The sequence below is a fragment of the Citrus clementina genome, unplaced genomic scaffold (genome assembly GCF_000493195.1).
Source record: "Citrus clementina cultivar Clemenules unplaced genomic scaffold, Citrus_clementina_v1.0 scaffold_5, whole genome shotgun sequence".
Lineage (NCBI taxonomy): Eukaryota > Viridiplantae > Streptophyta > Magnoliopsida > Sapindales > Rutaceae > Citrus > Citrus x clementina.
This window is the reverse complement of record NW_006262201.1, coordinates 30,937,966-30,959,721: the sequence shown is the minus strand read 5'-3', so window position 1 is coordinate 30,959,721 and position 21,756 is coordinate 30,937,966. Positions and strand designations below refer to the sequence as shown.

At 36.5% G+C, this 21,756-nt stretch overlaps 1 protein-coding gene and 1 non-coding gene across 2 annotated transcripts; both read right to left on the bottom strand.

The window, feature by feature from the left end:
- Window positions 1-1,242: 1,242 nt before the first annotated feature.
- Window positions 1,243-1,404, bottom strand: LOC112098579. Its single transcript, XR_002905690.1, has one exon. It is a non-coding gene; the product is annotated as a U1 spliceosomal RNA (small nuclear RNA).
- A 942-nt stretch (window positions 1,405-2,346) lies between these two features.
- LOC18040473 (3-oxo-Delta(4,5)-steroid 5-beta-reductase) lies at window positions 2,347-3,920 on the bottom strand. Its single transcript, XM_006433044.2, has 2 exons — window positions 3,705-3,920; window positions 2,347-3,595 (listed from the first exon to the last, which is right to left on the bottom strand). The coding sequence occupies exons 1-2, from the start codon at window positions 3,741-3,743 to the stop codon at window positions 2,441-2,443; spliced, it is 1,194 nt and encodes a 397-aa protein (XP_006433107.1). The 5' UTR covers window positions 3,744-3,920; the 3' UTR covers window positions 2,347-2,440.
- Window positions 3,921-21,756: the final 17,836 nt, after the last annotated feature.

Sequence of the window (21,756 nt, the reverse complement as noted above, 5' to 3'; positions counted from 1 at the left end):
TAAAATTGTAATCAACTACCAACTTCAGAATATTAACTACATTTCTGCTCTTATTTTGTTTGTAGCCAATTTCGGACAAGCTTTTAGAATATTAAATACATTTCCAGGCTCATTTTATTTATAGTCAATTTAGGCCATACACGTAGTAGGATAATAAGGATCCAAGTCAGTTAAGGCACTCATATTGTACCTATGGTAAAAAAGTCAACAAAATCTATCCATCCTAAACTATGGGTTAAGGTCGGCGCAATAAAATTTTACGTCTTAGGCAAAATTTTTATTTAAAAGAAAGTTAACATGAGATTGGTTGAAATTTTTATGATAAATATCTATGATTAATTTTTTTTCATATATAAACCGTTAACAGATTTTCTGCATAATAATTTTTAATTGCCTTGAATTTTTTTTTTTTAAGTAGAAATCATCAAACAACCTTATTTGATGGAAATTTAACTTTCAAAATAGAGAATAATCCTTATAGCATCACCAAAAGGCTCTTCAAATAAAATTTTTATTACTTATTTGAAGAGCCACATCAATATTTAAGGCTCTAAAAAATACTCCAATTAAGATTCTTTAAATAAAAGATGATTCTCTCTCTTCAAATTTGGAGAGTTGATTTCTCTTCTTCAATTTATATTTTATTATTTTTCATTAGAGAAAGAGAGAGAAGTGGTTTAACTGCTATTAACTTTTCCTTTAAAAAATAATTATTTGATTAAAATAATATTAACTTATTTCTATTTGAAGAGTTTTTAGAGAATAACATATTTTTTCACTCTTTTATTTACCACATATGTAAACAAATATATATTTGAAGAGTAAAATTAATAGAGGTTTTTGGAGATGTTCTTAACTAAATCTCAGTGAGGTCTAAATTCGATCAAGATTTAATATTAAATAATTAAAAAATATTAAAATCCTACATCTTAAACAAGAAAATAAAGAAAAACTAATTTTAGGTGAGCAAATATAATTATTCAGTTTTTTTTTTTCAATTTTTAAATAATAAAATAAACCTGAATTAGGATCTTATTAGGTAAGTACACTAAGATACGCCTTGACTTTAGCAGAGATCTGACCGTGACACCCTTAGGGCACTAGTCACAACCAGACGACAATGTACAATCGATTTTCAGGCTGATCAGGATTATGAAACTCGCTTAGAATATAATTGTAAGTTGAAAGACAGCCGTTGAGACGATGTCGCACAAAGGTAGTTAAATTTTTAATTGAGTTGGGGAGGGGGCCGCGCGAACGCAGGCCCCCACTGCCACAAATTATGACGTAGGCTCAACCACTTTGGGCTGACCTTAGGCGGGTGCACCTCCCAAGTGCAATGGAGGCCACCAACCTAGGCCATGGGCCTTCATGATCGCCGATTGACCCCGTCCAGGTAAGTATGTTTTTCAGTTGATTAGCACTCATTATTTATAGCTGTTGTCGTAGCTGCACTCCCATACTGTTCCGATGTGGGATGAATTAGATTTTTCATTAACCAACGCCAAGCCATAAATAGATCTCTGTAACACTATCATGTGGATCAAATCATACAAGATGGCAACAATTGTTCATCAGTCAATGTCATCACGATGAGCTCTGTCCTGACAGATATTTATACTATTGTTTCCATGAAAGCAAATAAAAACCTGAGAAATTCAACCAACAAAATACACACTGATATCATTGAAATTGTTCAACAGTCCCTACCTTAACATCCGACATATCCCATGTTTCGAGTACTTTCTTGATTTTGAGGACCTGCTGGCGGTAAGGTGTTGGAACCCCAATGTCTGTCTCATCAAGCTCTGTATTTTCAAGTACTTAATAAGTATTCTATATTTTGTCATCTTCTCAAACGAAAAAAGCAGAATATTTTGTCACAAGAATACCACAAAAGCTTGATTCTGCCTTATTGATCATTCGGTTATGCAATTGAATAGCTAGATTCATTGTAATTAAATAATTATGCATGCCACACACATCTGAGAGTTTCTATCAACGATCAATGATGTATATATCTCTGATGAGAAACATTTTTCAAGCATGGGACGACATGTCTCCATTATTTGTTTCATTTATTTAGGGCCTTGGTATACATAGTAGGAGAGATGTAAAATATAGAGCTAGAAAGCTAGGGGTAGGGATGAATTGTACACCTGTCCGATAAAAGTATTTTTCTAAAAGCTCAGTTTTGTTGTGCAATTATTACAAGTGATTGGCGATGCCAAGGAAGATGAAAGAAAAGCCGGGATGAACCGATGAACACAAAGAAACAGAAATTAACAAGTCCCCAATTTTATTTTTATAAAACAGATGTGACAAGAGACTGTAGATTTTTCAATGTCAGACAAAAAAACCATTGATTCATGATTGAGGAAACATAATAACCATTTTACTCACCAAACAACAATTACAACCTTCACAGAATATCACTCCTCTAAGGCACAATCCTGTAAGTTTTCATCTTGTCAATCCAATTAACGAAAGAATTCTTAGAATTCCTGAAGCCCAAGAATCCGTGCTCCTTGCTCTTATTCATACTATCCAACAACAAAAACCCTCCATCTAACATCAAATCTGCAAACCACCAGACAGCCACCTCACTCAACTTTGCGGGCTGCAGCTGATTCTCTCTCACAATCTCCTCCCACACACCTTCTTTACCTTTCATAATTTCCTCCAATCTCACTCTGTCGCCCTCCTCTGGTAACCCATAATTCGCAATCTCAAACTGCTCAGCCAATACTTTCCACAAATGCTTCCACTTAAAAACATCCCCATTGCTGCAGTTAAAAGCTTCGTTTCTGGCATACGGATCCACCGCCGCCCAAATCTGTTGCTCCGCAATCAAATCCGCGTCCGAAGCAACCGAATAGCCCTCCCAACAATCTTTACTCCCTGGAAACAGTAAAGGAACCCCTTCATGTTTACATATAGCCGCATACACACACAGAGTGCCCACAACATTCATCAAACTATACGGTGAAAACCCAAATATTACATGAGGCCGGTGTACCGACCAAGTCAATGACAACGGCCCCTTTCTTTTTTCAACTTCTTCAAACAATATGTCTTCTTGAGTGTAATAAAAGTTTGGCACATTCAGTCTTGGCAGGTCTTCGGTGAAAGGCGTGTCGTGAGGCCGTATCTTGCCGAACGACTCGAACGGTCCCACGTAGTGTTTCGCTCCTGTTTGGAGGCAGACGTGGCGGAGATTTGGCGCGTTCGGGATAACGGAACGGAGCACGTTGCGAAGCATGGCGCCGTTAACCTCGCAGTTCTCGGCTTCCGTGGGACGGCTGGCCCACGTCACGTAGAAGATGTGGGTGACGTCGGTGAGTTTTGTGAGCTTCGCTTGCGTGTCGTCTTCGTCGGAAACGTCGCATTGGATGTACTCGATCGGGTGATCGGCGTTCCAGTCGGGCCGGGGGCGTCGGGCCACTCCGTAGACCTTCCACGGGCCCCCGGGAGTATCCTGTCGGGGCAAAATCTCAGCTAGGCTGTTTCCCACAATTCCCGTAACGCCTATCAGGAGTCCCACGTGCTGGTAGTCTTGAGGTTGCGGTGGTCGCTCATTTTCTTCGAATTTCTTCTGTAATTTAAAATGAAAATTAAACTCAAGATTTTAAAAGTATGAACTAATAAGAATAAAATTTTCAAGCACAGCAATTGAAAGAGATAATCTAATTATAAGTCTTTACCTTGGCAGCGCCAATTGCCCCAGCCCACCACCAGCTCATTTTTGGTTGTTGGTACAAGCTTTGTAATCTGCAATTACTAGGTTTGATGACAAATCTGGTTCGCGGTTTTGTGCTTCAGTGCTTCTTAATTAATCGCTGTTATTATGTGTGGGAAATGAAGGAGAAATTCAGATGACGCGAGCAGTGACATATGAGGCTAAATCCAAGTCACCCACCCACGAAAAACGACACGACTCACGAGTCATTGAGATAACTTGTGCAATATAAATTATGATTCTTTTATTATTATTATTATTATTGTTGTTGTTGTATTTATTATTTTACTCGGCCAAAACTTCCTTCCACCGGTTGGAACGTACCCGCGATTTTGTCCTATTGTGGTCTATCTGTTGGATTCAAGAGTAGTGAAATCGAACGGTCAGTAAAAGAACATCAAGTTAAAGAAGACAAATGGTGTGGCCGGTAAAAGCAATGTCAAATAACCGAAGGAAAAATAAAAAGAAAAGAAAAGAAAAGTGTAAGTAATTGGGAAATCAGTCGAAATCACTGCATCGCTCGTGGCTGTGGCACAGTGGGGAAGACGTACTAATTGTCTCCTCGCGATCAATGGCAAGACCCCAAATTTGGTGACTGCTCAGGCATGTTCGGACGCCGATTACATGAACAGAAAGGTAAATCTTTTAGATTTATGTTGGACACCGATTATTGTTCTTACGGATTGTATGAAGAGTTTAATTGTTAGCAGTCGATATAGTGAAATAAGTGAATAATTGTTATAAAATGAATTGTTGAAGTTATTATTTTCACTTACTTTTACTTCCCATATGCAAAATTATATTATTTTTTGTTATACTTGTTAATAACTGGTGGTTGTTGCTTGTGTTGCGAAAGTTGCAGAACTTCATGTCTATGAGATAACCGACTGAGATAATGGCATGGGAGGTTAACTTCGAGTAAGCAACAAATGTGCGAATTCAGCTGGTGATGTTGTATGTTATAGCAACAAAGTGAGTCAGTTTGTTATGAAGATAAATTTATTTTAAAGTTGATACAGATCCTCGAACTATGCAAATGAGAACATATGATATATGGCAATAATTGTGGATATCATAATGATTATTAACCATTATGTCTTATTGGGTAAATTGTTGTATGTTGCATTTGCAAGAAAACTTGTCATTTAAGAAATTTTGCCTAAATAGTTGATTGAAAGGTACTTTCGACAATTGTATATAACATCCTGAAAATGCAGGGAAATTTAGAGAAAAACTGTTATCAGGAAGCCGCGAGAGTATATGGTGTTGACAAGATAGGATGTTTTAGCCCTTTTTTATGTATTGTTTTCCTTGTGCACAGGCAAAACAATGTCTATTGAGGTTCATATGTTGTCAGTCATATATATCAAAATATAATTTGTTAAATCAAAATATATCTGCATATATATATATACATGAAGCAATTGGACTAGTGCTGAGGTGTGAAATATATTATTAAGCATGGATAAATTAAGTATGATGTTGTATACTTAAGAATATTATAGGCCTGAGTAATGAGAGTAATCTTACTTTTGATTTGTTAATTAAATGAATAATATGAACAATAACATTATAAAAGCATATTATAAGCAAATTATGTTAGAATGATAACTAAGAAGCTTTGTAGTTAGTAGTTTTGAAATGAAGATACTCTCTTTGTTGTTAAATTAAAATCCTTAATTATTCCAATATATGTGCAATTTTCATATGTATTATGGAAATTGGTAAAGTGTTGTGTGCCTGGCAGATGATTATCGAAACCATGATGACTGGCAGTTGATTAAGTTTGTGGAATTATTTAGCTGAAAATGAAATGAAAATAAAATAAAAAATGAAGCAATTTACTACTATTGCTAATAAAATATCTCGACCTGGCTTGATGTTCATCATGTGTTGTTAGATACATATACTATGGATACAAACCTCTCCGGCTTTTGTCTTTATAAGGTATCTTCGTTTGGACTTTATGTGAATGAAGATGCATTTATGTTCGTAACGTTATTGATGTGAAATTTTGTTTTTACACATTGAACCAGAAACAATGCACACCGAAATTGGTGCTTGCATTATAGGTAAGCTTTGTGGTAAGTCTTTGGTCGGACCACAATAAACTAGTTAGGCAGTATTTCTGTGGGTTTATAAAATTTTTGGTGCTTGTCATTCTATTCTGCTTTATTTTGAGGAGGCCATTCTGGCAATGGCAGTTGCAAAATTCGACATCTCTCTTATTTTGATTCGAAGAAGATGGTTATTGTTTTGTTCACGTGTTTGTTATTATGATGTTTAGTATTGTGTATGCATTAAAACATCTTCATTTAAGTGTCATTGAATTAGCATCGCTTCACATTGCTTTTAGGTAGTTGTTCCATATGGAATTGAGTACCTGCCTAGAGAAATTAGTACACTGGGAAGTTATATATGTAAACTCATTTATTTATGGCGGTGTCTGATACAACGTTTTGTCAGATGGTTTAGCTTTATGAATGCTGAGACATTGCAATTGCATGCGACATGTGTTGTTTGAGTCTATCAGTATGTCCGTGTGTATCAGTTACGTGGGTGGCAGGATTAATGTACATTGTCCAATAGAAATGCTTTTCCATTGTGATGATGTTGTACTATTGGGTTTATTCTTCAGGTTATTTATATTAGAACCTATGAAATTCTTCTATCAGCAAACAGAGGACCAGTTGAAGATGCAGATTGTCCTTTGAACAATTAGAAGTATGCATTTATTGTATAAATTTACCTATAGACATGCATTATGTCATCACTTTGTAGTTTATTATGATAGTTATTGTAGTGACTAGGTAATTATTAGTAGGCAATATCTTTCATTAGTGTGAAGATGTATGTCTTTAGAGAAAGCATCATGGTTAATGGTGATGCTTTTGACAGATCTGACCTATACGCGTATTTTGGTAGACGCTTAGGTCGCAGCGATGATCAAACATTTCCGGATCCCCAGTTATGATATTAAAAATGCATAACAATTGGAATTTGCCTTGAACTTGAATTGTTATTGAAGATTGGACACACATTGTTGTGCATTGAAGGAAATAAAAGAACACTAAACTTGGCATAAGTACAATAGTAAATTACTTTAGAGGGATTAAAGGTCGATAAAGTAGTGATAACTAGGATTCATCATGCCTTGCACCATGGGAGAGATAAGGAAACCTAGTTACATCCTTGTGATAGATTAAATATGAAGAACAAAACATGCAAACTCAGCTCCACGTTTTATCTTTTGAGGACAATTAGAGCACAATTGATGCTGAGGTGAACGCTACAAGAAATTAATTATTCAGTGAAATCTTATTCTTAATATTGTCATCATAAGGATGCGTGGTCTTCGTCCGCTTATATGGAAAATTCGTCTTATTTAAAAACTTGCATGCAAATGAACAAAACTTGAAAGTGAGGGAGCAATATTTGTTGGCGATGAGGAAAAATGTAAAAATCTTACTTATTCTGCCTTCTGTAGAGGTTGAGGTGACGTTACAAGACTGCATTCGTTATAGAAGCTTTCATGGGCGGATGAGAAATTGGTCTATGATAAATGCAAGTGTTCCAAATATGAGTTGCTAATATTTGCATATTGGAGATAAACATAAATAAAGGAAGAAACAAACTTGTTATCTACACTAACCTTAGCACCAGATGCCTCGACATGAGTCTCTTTCGTGTCATTCTGAGTTGGCACCAATGTTTGGTCATATAAATCATCAGCAATAAATGATGTGTTGTCTGGTGCGGAGGGCGGCAGGATTTCATCACATAGTTTCAGTTGCCATTTAGATCGTTCGGGAAGTTTATCCATACCTGAGGCATAAGTTGTCCGATATTGGTCCATCGAGAAAAGTTGGTGAACATTGTCTTCAATGTTCTCACCTAGTTCTTCTAAGCATCTACAAGCATGAGAACATGGAATCCCTGATAGTTGCCACAATCGACATGTGCAAGTCATTGAAGTAATGTCCACCTCATAAGTCATAGAATCAGTATCCTCAACTTTCATCTGGCGCCCTGTTGAATATAATATCCTGATTTGTTGACCTTGTATGACACGGTTACGAATTTGCTGCTGAACTGATGGAGTTATTTTATTCCTCAACCAATTCCAACCTGACAATCGTCGTCGTTCATATGTATCTGCTATGAAAGATGAAATTGCTGCAAACCTATCAGCAATGCTAAGGCTAAAAAATTTTGCAAAACTGTTTCGAAGGTATACTGTGAGCATGATGGTTACATTTGTGCATTTGACCCAAACTGGCATGCAATGCAACGCCCATTTCTTCCATTGTGTTTGAAACAACCACTGATGACATTCAATGCTTGAACTTTGTATCATTTTAATGTACCTTGTGAATTGCACTTCCGACGTGCTACGACAGGCAGCCCAGAATAAGTCTTTCACAGGTGGATCAGGGAATTGTACCAACATCTGATTGTAAATGCTGCAGCAGCATTGTCTACAGTGAGCTAGAGGAATGCAATCTTCGATGGCTTCAAGAACCCCATTATCCCCATCTGTGATAATGCATAATCCCTCTCCATTTTCTCTTCTCAACGCTCGATTTAAATTATTAAGGAAAAAATACCAAGAGGTAAAGTCTTCTATTTCTACTTCGGCGAGGGCAATTGGTAGAATGTCATTGTTTCCATCAAGAGCAGCAGCAACCAGCATGACACTTTTATGTACGCTATTTATAACCCAGCCATCAACTGCGATGAAATTACGGCAGTTCATCTTAAAAGTAAAGGCTGGTTCATGGAAGCATACAAACATCCTATGAAATATTTTGCTACATCCACTGTCTTCGTCTTTAGTCTCTAACACTACAATGTTGTGGCTGTTTATTCGTTCAATCTCGGTCTTCAACTGTGTAAGCCTTGTATATCCCTGCACGTGATCTTTGCCCAAAAGTTGTTGTGCACGCTTTTCTGCTTTAAAAATCTTCCATTCCGGGCATACAACTCCGAATGTTTGAATGATTTGTTGCTTAACCTCTACAGAGGCTGTTTCTGGATTCTGCTTCCATAAATGGAGATAATTTGCAGCTATCCACTTGCTTGTACACTTAAATGCTCGTTTTATATGACAAGCATGGGTCAGTGAAATATCTTTAACAATGAAAGAGTTCCCTGTTGATATCTTTGCTCCCACAATTTTCCAATCACATCGTAATGAAGAACACTCAAGGTGGATCAAATCAGGACCATTCTCGATAATGCATAATTTGAATCCCTCCCGAAGAGAAAATACCTCTACAGCCCGTCGAAACTGAAATTCATCCCTAAAAAGTTGTCCCTGACGCATTATCATTTTGTGATGCACATTATCTTCAAATAAGAAACCAGTAGTATGGTGTATTTCCCGGCAGCGAGGGATTGTGCCTATGTACAGTACAGTAGCATCAGTGTCCGAGCAGTATCCCTCTAAGTGAGTGACACTGTGATTGTTGTCTGGAATAAAATCTTCCTCATCATCGGAATACGATTGTGTAGCCCCCTTGTTATGTTCACGAACCCATTGACCTGTCCCTTCATCAATTGCAGAAGCAATGAGGTTTATACAAGTATGTAAATTGTTTATGACATCATCGTCATCAGCATCAGAAACATCATTCTGTCCAAATGTGTCCATGAGGTCTCTGTGCGATAGCATAATTGTCTTCCCTGTCGGTTTTTCATTACTCTTTATGGATCGTTCGGCTATACTGGAAGTTGCAGGGCATTTGCCTAGTTTCAGTGGCTGCTTTTCATACGATCTACAGGAATCAGATTCTTCTTTCCCATGTTTTCCCCCAAACAATTCTCTTCGGACTATTTTTTCCCTCAAATGTCTGGTAATTTTTTCAAAAGTATTTTTTGTTGTGCCCAAATTAAGTGCAGATTGTTGCATATATGACCCTACAGAATCTTGTACTGGAGTGAAATTTGCCTTTGATTGAGAGCTCTGATCAGTACATTTTTGCTTTTTATGACGATCAATAGTCTGATCTCTTGCCTCCATTATGTTATCAACAACAATGTACTCGTTGGACAAGTAAAAATGATCAAATTGCCTGCATTGAGCAAAATTGGTGTCTTAACAGACCGAATAGGAGAAATAATAAGCGAGACATTTTATTAATGAATTTAAACAGTGAATAGATAAGTGATTAAATGTCGTTATATACATGTGCAATTTCGGCCAAATAAATATACCTCTATATAACAATTTATTCTTAATTTTCATGAACATTACATACGGACTAACATTATGTCAAAACACATTCATCATGGCATTGAAAATCATAGCAGTAATGATATTATGTGATGTTATTAAAGGAATACCTAAAAAACAACACCTGTTCCTTGCAAACTTAACCTCGCGAAAAGTCACTCACATCCATTGACCCGTGTATATTGAGCAATCCCAAACCTCAGTCCATACAATCTTGTCTTCGATCTTCTTCACATGGTTGTTCATATGTAGGCTTGCATATAAACCCTTTTAGTTCTGTAGTGGTGTAATTGTAAGTGATAGTGTTCCTAGAACAACAAATATACCACATAGCCTTGGAGATCATGGTTTTATAATAAAGATGTTCATAATATTTCTATTCGTACGTGGAGTGGACGACAAGTAACAAGTTATTGGATAGGCATATGAAGTAAGTACACGTGTCGTCCTCAGTAAATTCTCCTACGCGATACATTTGTTGCCGCATATTCAACACGAGTTACATTGATTTGCCATTGGCTAAAATTTGTACTTGCCTTCGCGGTCCTGTTGTTGAAGGATATGCCCTTTAATTGTGTTTCTCAATTACTGGAGAGCCCATACAATGAAATATCTCTGGCAGAGTTTATAAATTTGTTCTGAAAGTTGGAATTTTTTGGGCTTAACATGTTAAGGATGAAATTTCTGGGCAGGAGCAATAACGGTTCAAATGGTCAAACGACACTGCGTCATAATTTTGATGAGTGAATAAATGTACTTGCATGTAGGAAAATTTTTAGATTATTTATTGGATCGACAATTTCCAAATAAGTGCAAATTATCTATTAAAGGTAAGTTTTTGATATAACCCCGTTGTAGGTTGAGCAAATTCGTTAGTGTAAACAACAAGAAATTTTTGTATATATTCGAGTATTTGTTTGCTCTTATTCGTAATTTGATTGTAGACTGTCAAATGTTCATTTTATTCTTCCTGTTATGTAGTGCAGCTTTCAAGGTTCATTTAATTTGCTCGGTGATTTCCTTACGAAGCATACGATTTGTTCTTGTAACTAGTTAAATAAACAAGTTAACCTTATGAACGTTTCCGCTCAAATTAGAAATAGGGCATAACTTAACTTATGTTGCTATTGGTCCTCAACCGATGGGTGACCCATTTCAAAGTAAGAACCTTACTTAGTTTCGTTTTCTCCCACCTCACAACTTGAATGCTTGTGTACCTTGCTGGGACCCTTACATACTGGCTTATAATTTTGCTATGACACGAGTTACAATGGTTTCCATAAATTTTTACGAGTGACAATCTTCTGCGGAAGACAAAGTCATAACTTTATCATTAACCAGTTACTTTTATGACTTATTGCACTTTTGACAAAATATAAATTTTGTTGTTATTTGTCGCATACCATTCACCCACAATATTCAAACTCTACTGTTATCAGTGACGACGATGCTCATTACAGCCACCTGTTGAATGAAGCCAATAAATGTTTAAAAATGGTATACAAGACATTGCAAGCAGCACAAAAACAACGACATATTATTACAACATTAAAACTCGGCAGGTGCAACATTGATAATACTAGTCACACAACCATCTTACATAACTTTAGTAAAAAGACATATTAATTAACGTAGAGGGGACGATCTCTGGAAGTGAGCCCATTCACTTCAACAATTGAGATGCAGGAATTATTTTCGTTGCCACGTCACTGTCTTCGCAGAGCTGTTGCACTGTCGTTTCCATCTCCTCCTTCAATAGACAATTAGAAACAATTTTTGTTACAATTCGAACATTAACAAGCACAAAACAGTAGGAAAATATTTCTGCCTCTACGTATGCTACTAATAATGAACGGATGTGAATTGAGGATTCACTACATCATACATTAGAAATATTATCAAGTGAAGTACGCAAAAACATCAATTTATGTAATTCTCTCACCCGTTCATGTACAGCATTTGGTGATACATCCTCAGGAACATTTTGCACTTGTGCAAATCGCTTGCTGGGACCCTCGTCACTCGAACTTATGCCTGGGTTTTCACGTTTTCGATAATTTGATGGTTGATTTGGTGCAGGCTGCGTTGCCGCAACTGTCAATGCATTGGCCTGCATGCCGGTTATCATTGGCGGCTGAAATTGGGTGGCATCTGCATTAGTGAAATATACTCCTATATCGAGATTGCGAAGTCCCCTTCTAATGCAACCTTGCACGATTTTGTGAAGCAAGTTGTCAGATATTACGGGTACATCCAAGTTGAATGCCCAAGGGATGTGAACTCTTGGACGAAAGACATGCTTTCTGGGAGATTCAGGTCGCTTCAGCACCATGGAGGCTACGTTACATAGCTGAAGCATATTGAAGTCGAAGGGCTTGTTAGTTTTCAGCAGCACCGTTCTATCCATGTATTCAAGGGCAAAAGTAAAGCACTCTTCTGTTGGGACTTGTTCATCTGCCATTGATTTGCTGAAATAGACATTTGAACCCATAATCCATAAGTTACATAATCATTTCACTTGAACAAGTACACTTACATTAAACACTGACATTATAAAAATGTATAAAAGCATAAGACGATAACTTACTTATAAGCTGGAATTTCGTCGTTAGGTTATGCAGTATATGCATAGGTTCACTTGAAGTTGGAGAGATTCATTATTAATATAGGTGATGAAGATGGGGGATCGTTAGTTTACTTGGGCACCAAGGTTCTTTTTGCTTAGATCACGACCTTTCATTTATTAGCCTAATTTACAAATGGACGGTCGCTTGTTTATTTGAAAATAAGTTGCTGAGTTGATGAGCGTGAGAAATATTACTCTGCCACCCACATCTCCTACTGAAGTACATGCATTTAACTTAGAAACAATAAATGACATGTCAATATCAATTATTTTGGTTACTGTTCGTATGCGTATTCAACACGCTATATGAAAATATTTGAACACTGTGAACGAAACTTATTGTGGACATGGATTTTTGTCCCTGCTGCGATTTACTGGCCACATTTCTGTTGAAGAAATTAATGGACAACACTATTGGTGCGTTGAAACTTGGGCAGCAAGTACCTTTTCTTATCTGCCTCTCGAAAGGGCCACGTGGCCTCGTTTCGTTATATTTGTAACCACAATATGTACAAATTACTTTGATGCATTAATGGGGATCTGTGATATTATGCGAGATTAATTAATCCCGATATGCAGGGACGGCTCTGATCGTTCCAAAATTACTGAAATAACCCTATGCATCTGATCCACAGTTGTAGAAAATACATTTGCATTGTCCGAAAAGACAGTCATTCAAATTTTGAATTTCAAACATACAGATGGGTGGGATTAGAGATAAACTTAGAATAAATTAATTGTACCTTAGTTTTTTTTTTTTATTGTTATAGTCCACTTCAAAGAAAAAAAGAACCAGGGCTTCCATGGCATCGTCCGGCAGCACCAATGATGGTAGGCCTCTTTACCCCCGAATTAAGAACAGACACTGTAGGTGCCCTGAACGCAGGCGGTCCATTGTGAGGATTTCAGAATCTTCTGCGAATCCTGGCCGGTTGTATTTTGCTTGTGACACGTGCAAATTTTGGGAATTTTGGCTGCCAGATATCGAGGAGTGCTACAACATTTACGATTTCGCAGACGCCAGTTTGCATGTGTTGCGGGAAATGCATCCACTTCCTCAAATCAATAATGATGTTAACAGACGCGTTCGTAGGCTAGAGGGTATTGTTTGGTTTTTGGGTACTACTCTGGCCGCTGCATCAGCAGTGGTGGGTGCACTAGTCGTCAATGGTTGGTTGTTTCAGCCTGGATCTAGTGTGTAATTAGCGTTTGTGCATCTATGGCTTTCGTTAGTAATAGAGTATTAACGCACAAATTGCTCTAAGATAATTATGGAATGTAAGACTTTTGTTCATAACCGTGCAGGTTGGTTCATGGTTTCATATTCGTCGTGTACTTGGTGAAATTTTCGATTAATAAACTCAAAGTTATATGATTAAGAGTTAAATTTTCGCAATTTATCCATTTTTTCCGTATCATATTTTCTCTGTATTGGACGTGTGAGTTGAGGAAGACAAAAATATAGGCTGCTTTGATATGCTTTTAACCTCACATCGCATAATCTTTAGAAATTGGAGTTGTCAGCCTCAGCATGAAAGACTCACGGAGATTGTTGGAGTGTTACTTGGTTTTATGAGGAATTTATTAAGGGAGTGAAATGAGTGGTGCTTCAATTGTAATAAGTTCAATCAAGTGACTTTTTCCTGTTTATTGCACTCTTTTTTGCAGAGTGAATTCCGCACAAATCAGACTACACTTCTGTAATGCAGCAAACACCCAAGTGGTTTCGACTCCCATTGTACGATTGCATTATTAGTTCACCCCACGTAAATATGACATTAATATAATTGACATAATTTTCCTGTTATGATAAGGGATGCCACATGCTACGCTACAACATATTGTTAGTGGAGGAGATATTGATTGAGCTGGTGCTGTCTTCTTCAACCATCTATCCATATGAATTCATTAACACATGTTCTTGTATAATATGATTAATGCCTCCGTAAATAGTATTTAATATAATGATCCAACATCTCATCCATTGGATAAATGCAGTTCATGGGTCGAAGCTCCTTCAATTAATTCTCACCCTGCACATTGAACTCTCACGGCCTACTCTTCAATAAGAATCAATATGTCCAAGTGCCTTCGAATAAACCATAAAAATCCTCTTGTTCCTATAATATTTAATGACAAAAAAATGATAGTTGGGAGTTTGTTGAGGCCCATTCAATATTATGGGCCTGTACATTCATTATATAAACAATAATGCCTATGAGATTCATTTGCAAACTAGTAAGGATGGGGTTTTTGGTACAGGTGCAACATTCAATTCAAATAATTGCATGCATATAATATACCTATCAATGTATGTATGATTTGCCTTAAACTTTATGTATTAACAGGCAATGCATAAATAAGTACAATGAGTTTTATCCAAAAGTATCACAAAATTTAACAGAAGTGGTATAGTACGACTGTTATTACCATTGATAAAGCCATTACATGATGGCTTATCTATAGTATTCTAACATTAAAACAGATTCGACTACGTAAGAAGGACAGCTCTTCGGTCAACTTGCTCCTGATTTGTGCCCACTTGGACAATAATAACATTTACAAAATACACCATCAGGTAGTAGCTACACTTATGTCTGGATGAGCAATTCCAATAACTTACGAGCTACCCCAAACACAAAGTCAACCCCATTCACCGTGAAGGTCATCGATAGGTGACGGCCATCTTCCCCCCATGATGCCTCAAATTTTCCAATAGCAGTTGTGAGAGAAAAAGTCCAACAGTTTGCACTGAAACTGCAAGAGAACTCCAGGTCCATGTTGTTATTTATCCTCCGGTCGCCTGCAATTGGAGGACCATTCACCACTCAGTTATTGGAACTATGGCTATATTAAACGAATCTACAATCGACCCGTATAAAAAACATGCACTGTGTTGTTACAATAGATTAGAAGACCAGGGTAAACCGTAAACAAACAATAGGAATACTTAAATTATGACATAAACGCCTTCTAAATACATGCTTCACAGAAACACTATCAATCAATTAGCCAGTGAACCCTAAATAATTAGAAAAAAAAGGACAAAACTTGAAGAAATTGCAACTATTATAAATACCCATTTGGCTTAAACCCATGGCTGGCATCTTCTTAGGCATGAAACATACCCTTACAACATGGAGACCATTAATTGAGGTAAATGTGGTGGCCGATTGAAACAAAACTGTTACAAATTTATGGTGCATGGGAAAATAACATACCAACATGTTTCAGAATCAATTTGTGAAACAAAAAAATTGTTAGTTAAGGGAAGAAAAGTACTATGTGCAATAGAAAAAAATTCGATGGGTCGTAAAACATAAGATTTCAACCTTACATGTTAATCATTCACAAATACATAATTACAACTGGGAATGTAACTGGAAACAGATTCGGCTGAAATAAAAAGTTCAATAATTGCACTAAATTGGGAACCAACAAACTACATCGCATTAATTACAGTCAATGTAAAGTTTTGCATGCTCTTTGTTTAACCCACCCATAACTGATTCGTTATGTGTGAATATTCGAAATTGAATATTCACGGGTAAAGCCCTTTGTCAACTACCCGAACGGGAAAATAAGAAAACATTTGCATGAATGAGGATCTCACGGATTTATCACAATCGATAGAAGGAAAGATAATGCACCAACCTGACATGGTTGGTCCAGAGAGTTAGATCTCGAAGGATGGCTGTATAGTTTGTGAAGTCCAAGATGGAGAGCTTTAGTTGCACCTTTACTTCTCTCAATTGTTTTTCAGGTCATAAGTTGATGCACCCTTTTTAGGCATTTATTGTATCTACATGACGTTGACATGAACGGGAAAAGTTCTCATTACTTACTAGTCTTGGGGCTGTCGTTGTCACAACGAAGACCATTGGATCAGAATGAAAATGAGATGGCACATATCCGTCGAATTGCGCAACAACCTTGGGGAAGTTATTTGACACTTTATTCGGCCAGACAAAATGACCAAAATACCCCAATGTACCTATCTTGTCTAAGTGCGCTTGTTCGCTTGATAGAATTTAAGCTAATTTTTCTTCAATTTCAGTTACGCAGGAGGAGGTCTTATCATTTCGCAATAAATGCAAGATGAAAAAGTGGATCTAAATGATGTAGAATGTCCCATAACAATTATTTTTACTGAGAGGTGAAGCATTTAAAAATGACACGCTATAAGTAGGGGTGGGCAAAAAAATTGTAGTCTTAAAAAAACTGAACCGAATCGATGATTTTTTCCAATTTGGTATGGTTTTGTTTTAAAAAAAACCTAACGATATAATTTATAAAAAGATGAAATGTCGGTTCGGTATTTGGTTCATTTAACTAAACCGAAAAATTGCATTATTTTTAAATTTTATTCAATTAAATATGTGTTAATTTTTAACTGATTGTGTAAGATAGCTAACATAAACTTGCATACACACAATCAGAGTATATATATATGTTAGTGTTATAATTTCGTAAATTTCAATTTCTTGAAGAATTTTTTAAGCCAATGCAATCTCAAGAACAACAGCAAGTAGTTGAGGAGTAAATGATAGTTGATTGATGTTGCTTACCAGTAAGTTTTTTTATTTTTTTTTTAAACTAGCATCTTATTATATAGATTGTTTATTTAATTATTTATTAATAGTTAGTAAGATATTATTGATAAAATGTGTTTTAAATACTTTGTATTTATTGTTAATATTTATAATGAAATTAGGATGAACTTGCTTAAAAAAATTATTACACTTATGAAACCTAATGGGCTAAAAATTTGAAAATTCAAAATAGGCCCAATAGGCCCAGAACCGAACAAACCGAACCGACCCGAACCGAACCGAACCGAAAAGCACCGTTTGAATTCGGTTCGGTTTGAGTTCGGTTCTTATTCAGTTCTTTGTATAAAATAACCGATTTAAATCGGTTCTACTTAATTTCGAAGCGAACCGAATCGAACTGAACTGTGCCCACCCTTAGCTATAAGCTAATTTTCAAAATTAGATAATCAAAAGCAATTTAAGCAGTTAGTAGTCCAGCAAAAGAAGAAGAGTTATCCAATATATTTGTAATAGCTAAATATAACACATACTAAAATAAGATCATGGATAATTGTGATGACTATTCATAAATGTCAGTATGTTTCAGTGTACTAGATCAGTGCTTATATGTGACCAAATTAACGTGCTCCATTGTGATATAATCAGCGAATTGACTACCTCCATTTCCTCTACTTCTGGTATGAACGAAGGTGATGATACAACAGATTGCATGGTCTCGTCGATCGTGAGACGTGAACTCATTACAGTCAATGAAAATGGTGACATTGAAATCAGTCAAAATCGTACGGCGTTATCATCGTTCCTTGCTGCCGAAGAAATATGCGGACAAGCTGGGTAACATAAATCTACATGCCGATAACCAAATTGTTTTGCAGGGAGAATATGTGGATAATATGAAACTATAAAGTTGTTGCCAAACAATCATCTTAAAAAACAATTATCCACCCTGTGGAAGTTGTTGTCAATCATGGCACCGAAACTGATCTATAGCTTAAATGCAACTCCCGAGGTCATTAAATCAACAATTATGCACCATATCTGATCACTGGAAATTATTAGACCTAGAAGTAGGAGTACATCCTACTTTTGGGCAATGACCCGTTTACCATTTTCTCGTATATGCAACTTGATTAGTTTTTATCTTACTACGTGTAGTCTCAATATTGAAATGCAATGTGCTTCGGCTTCTTTGTTAATTACCAGTGAATTTTTTTTTGTTTTCTTATGTAACGCGTGAAAATACGTGGACCCGAACATAACAATTAACTGAGTGGGCTAAATGTTGTCAATCAACTACAAAGTAAGCCTGCATTTGCACTGTCAACGAATAGTGTTCGTTGCTTTCAAAATAATTAAATGATTCTGTTGCATTCTTGATGACCACGAAAGGCAGAACAGTGAATTCTTATATTCGCATATAAATACATGTTATGTCATTTAGGAAAATCGCCAATTACTTCCGATTGAAGTGGATGACTTAGTTTGAGAGTAGTTTACCATTTCTGTTACTTGTTATTCTCGAATATCTCTCTTTTATTTTTATGTTACAGTTAGATACTTAAAATTCATTGTAACGAACTCGTGAAAATCATTATTGTGCAGGACCCGAAGGAGATGGAACAACAAATACCAGAAATCCCCCATCCGCTTTACTTTAGGTTTGAGCTTCTGTACATGGGACGCATCGTGCTTCTTCAAACGGTGAGGCCTATGCACTTCAAAGTCCACCAACTCTGTAGTTTGGCAGCAATGGTCGTCGTTGGTGCAACATCACCTAATGTGCAAGATTTCAATCCAAAGGCAACACTCCCCTGGGCTCATATATCGATTGATGTCCCGACCGATGACTGTTTGGCAAAGATCGTACGGGAGTGCATTCTGAGAGGCTTCCTCAAATTAGAAATCAATGTTCTTTTTAGAGGGTATGATGAAGGGGCAGGTTGTAGCCAACAATCACAACCTGCACGGGGTAAACTGGCTCACCTTGAAGATCTGCCTACTATTGTTGATGGAGCCATTAAACATCCTATTTTGAGTCCATCAGTGGGTGGGATCATTCATGCTGACCCTGGTACAAGTGCAAGAGGAGTCACAACGACCATTCAGGGTAAACGTCGTTACAAGTGCAAGAAGTGCGGGACTGGCGGCCATAGTAAGCGAACGTGCAAGGCCCCTATACAGGCGACAACCATTTCATCCCCCGAACCAGTTACTGTTCGGCTCCACCCTTCTTCTATGGGGTCATATATATTTTCATATATAACATTAAGCGACATTATTTGTCACTTTTTTTATGCTGTATATTTTATATTAAACTATTGTAAGTTTGCATTAATTTTGTGGTAGCGACTTGTAGTTGTTTATTGCTTGAAATTTAATAACTCCTTAATTTCTTACAGCGCACTCAAGCAAATGATTTGGATCCACATTATGGGATTGGATCGACTGCCGAGACATCCACCATGCGTGAATATCAGCTCCTTCGTTGAAAAAGCAGAAAGCATGTCACTTTTGTTGTTTTTCGCACCATGGCTGTTAGGAATGGTGTACGCGTTATGTCCATAATAATGTTGTTATGGGGGGCTAGTTAACAAACTGTGGTGTACCGAAGTAGTAGAATGTGAGTAATGGCTAAGAAACTTGTCGACTTATTTTGATAACTTTTATGGGTTAGGTAGGAATATGAGAGAAAGTCGGCATTTATAGTGAGCAACTTATTTGACATTCTGGAATAAAACGGCTCGCCGTTATTTAGAAAACGGCTAACCGTTTATTTCTAAAGAGACGTCAACTGGAAAAACGGTTAGCAAGCTTGAAAATTTCAATTGTCAATCGATGCAAATTCAAACCAAAAGAGTGTCTTTGAAGAAGTACCATTTCTAATGGTTGTATTCTTTCAATTAAATATCTTCTTCATTAAAGATAGACATACAATTAGATTAATATAAGATTTTACAGGTTTCATACATGTTCTTGAAATACAATCTTATTTGCTAGAGATTGTATTCAGGATTTGATATATCTTGGGGGTAATTTGCCATTAAAACTTTGTAGCAAACCAAGATTGGTGAGGGCAAATAAAACCTTAAAGGAAAGTGTGTAAACACGTCTCAAATCCTAAGAAATTTTCTTTACTCTTTGCCTCCATATTTGAAAATTCACCAACATCTTTTCATTTCTCTATGGCACTTTCTAATCACACTCGTTCATCTGTTGTTGCGTTTTAGAAATTTCTTGACTTAAACCTCTTTGAGACATGCTATCTTCTGGAAAGTAAAATATAATCTAATTGCTTATCATTGAAGACTTGTGTCGATAACCTTCTGTAGTTTTTTTTTTTTTCGAAGCAGTGAGCAAAGTCCAGATTCATTTTGATCAAATTCATTTTGTTTAAATCCCTTATTTCTCTTAAGATTTGAAGTTGGATAGCCAATTAAATAAAATTATTTAAAAACCATTCGGTCACATTTGTGTGCGCAAATCCTCCATAGGTTGTTAAATGGGTTTTAACTACATCGATTATCACTTGAATTATCAAAATCACTATTGTGATTGTTAATTACAAAAATGAAAGTGCATTTGGTAAGATGATTTATTGAATGAGCGCGTGATTGGTAAATGCTATCATTCTTGAGCAGGGTCTTGAATGTTAGACATAGAAGACTAGCAGTTGGAAAGTGTTAGATGCATATGTGACAACAAAGATGGATGCTTAAATCCTAAGCATGCACTTTCTATAAACACAAGAAACCTTCTGGCATTTGTACCACGTCCATTTCACATGAAAAGGTTTTGCATCTCTGTATATACAAGCAAGAGCAAGTTTGGACTTGTGAAAGTCTCTTGTTATTTTCCTTGGCGTGTACTAATTTTGCTTAAAGAGCCGGTAACAGTACTAATTTTTCGTTGGCTTTTGTGACGTCATCGGTTCATGGTAAGTCATTAAACATCGGATTTAGGTGTTGAGGGTTTCAAAATTCTCCATGTTCCAAGTAAACATCGTTGATATATCAGGTAGTGTAAGATACACTGAAACGTGTCAAAATGGGGACTTTAGATGCAATTGAACAATCACGAAAAAATTGACATACTGACAAAAATTCTCAGTAGCTGAAAAAGCTAGTACTGGCTTTTGATTGCTTGTCGTTGGGTTTGTTATGACAGCTTGAGCTTTGTGAGCTGCTGCTGGTTGCAACGAGGCTGCTTTGGTGGTCCAATGGGCCAACTTGGTCCTCCTGGTCCAACTGATTTCGGCCCACCACCTCCGTGATCATCTTGCATGCCAGTTGCCACCTTGTCATAGAGTTTTCTGTGCTGCTTTACTTTTACTCCGATGTTGTTCATGTAATGAAGACGGTAGTTTTAATTGTTAAGGAATTTGTTTAAGATAGTTAACTATGATTTATTGGATGGTTTTGTTCATTGTTATTGTATGAAAGTTTAATCGGATGAAAATGATGCTAATTCACCATTACTTTACTTGATACTTATTAATTCAATCTTACCGAGTAAAGGATGGATTCGAAATATAATGTACAATAATTATTTATTATATTACATTTACGAAACTGGGGTTTATATAGTTTGTCTCAAATCATTGTTT

Bases quoted from the DNA above. Each gene is read 5' to 3' on its own strand.
- LOC18040473 (XM_006433044.2), bottom strand. From the start codon at position 3,743: ATGAGCTGGTGGTGGGCTGGGGCAATTGGCGCTGCCAAG. The intron at 3,596-3,704 runs GTAAAGACTTAT...TTTAAATTACAG, and splicing joins GGGCAATTGGCGCTGCCAAG to AAGAAATTCGAAGAAAATGA.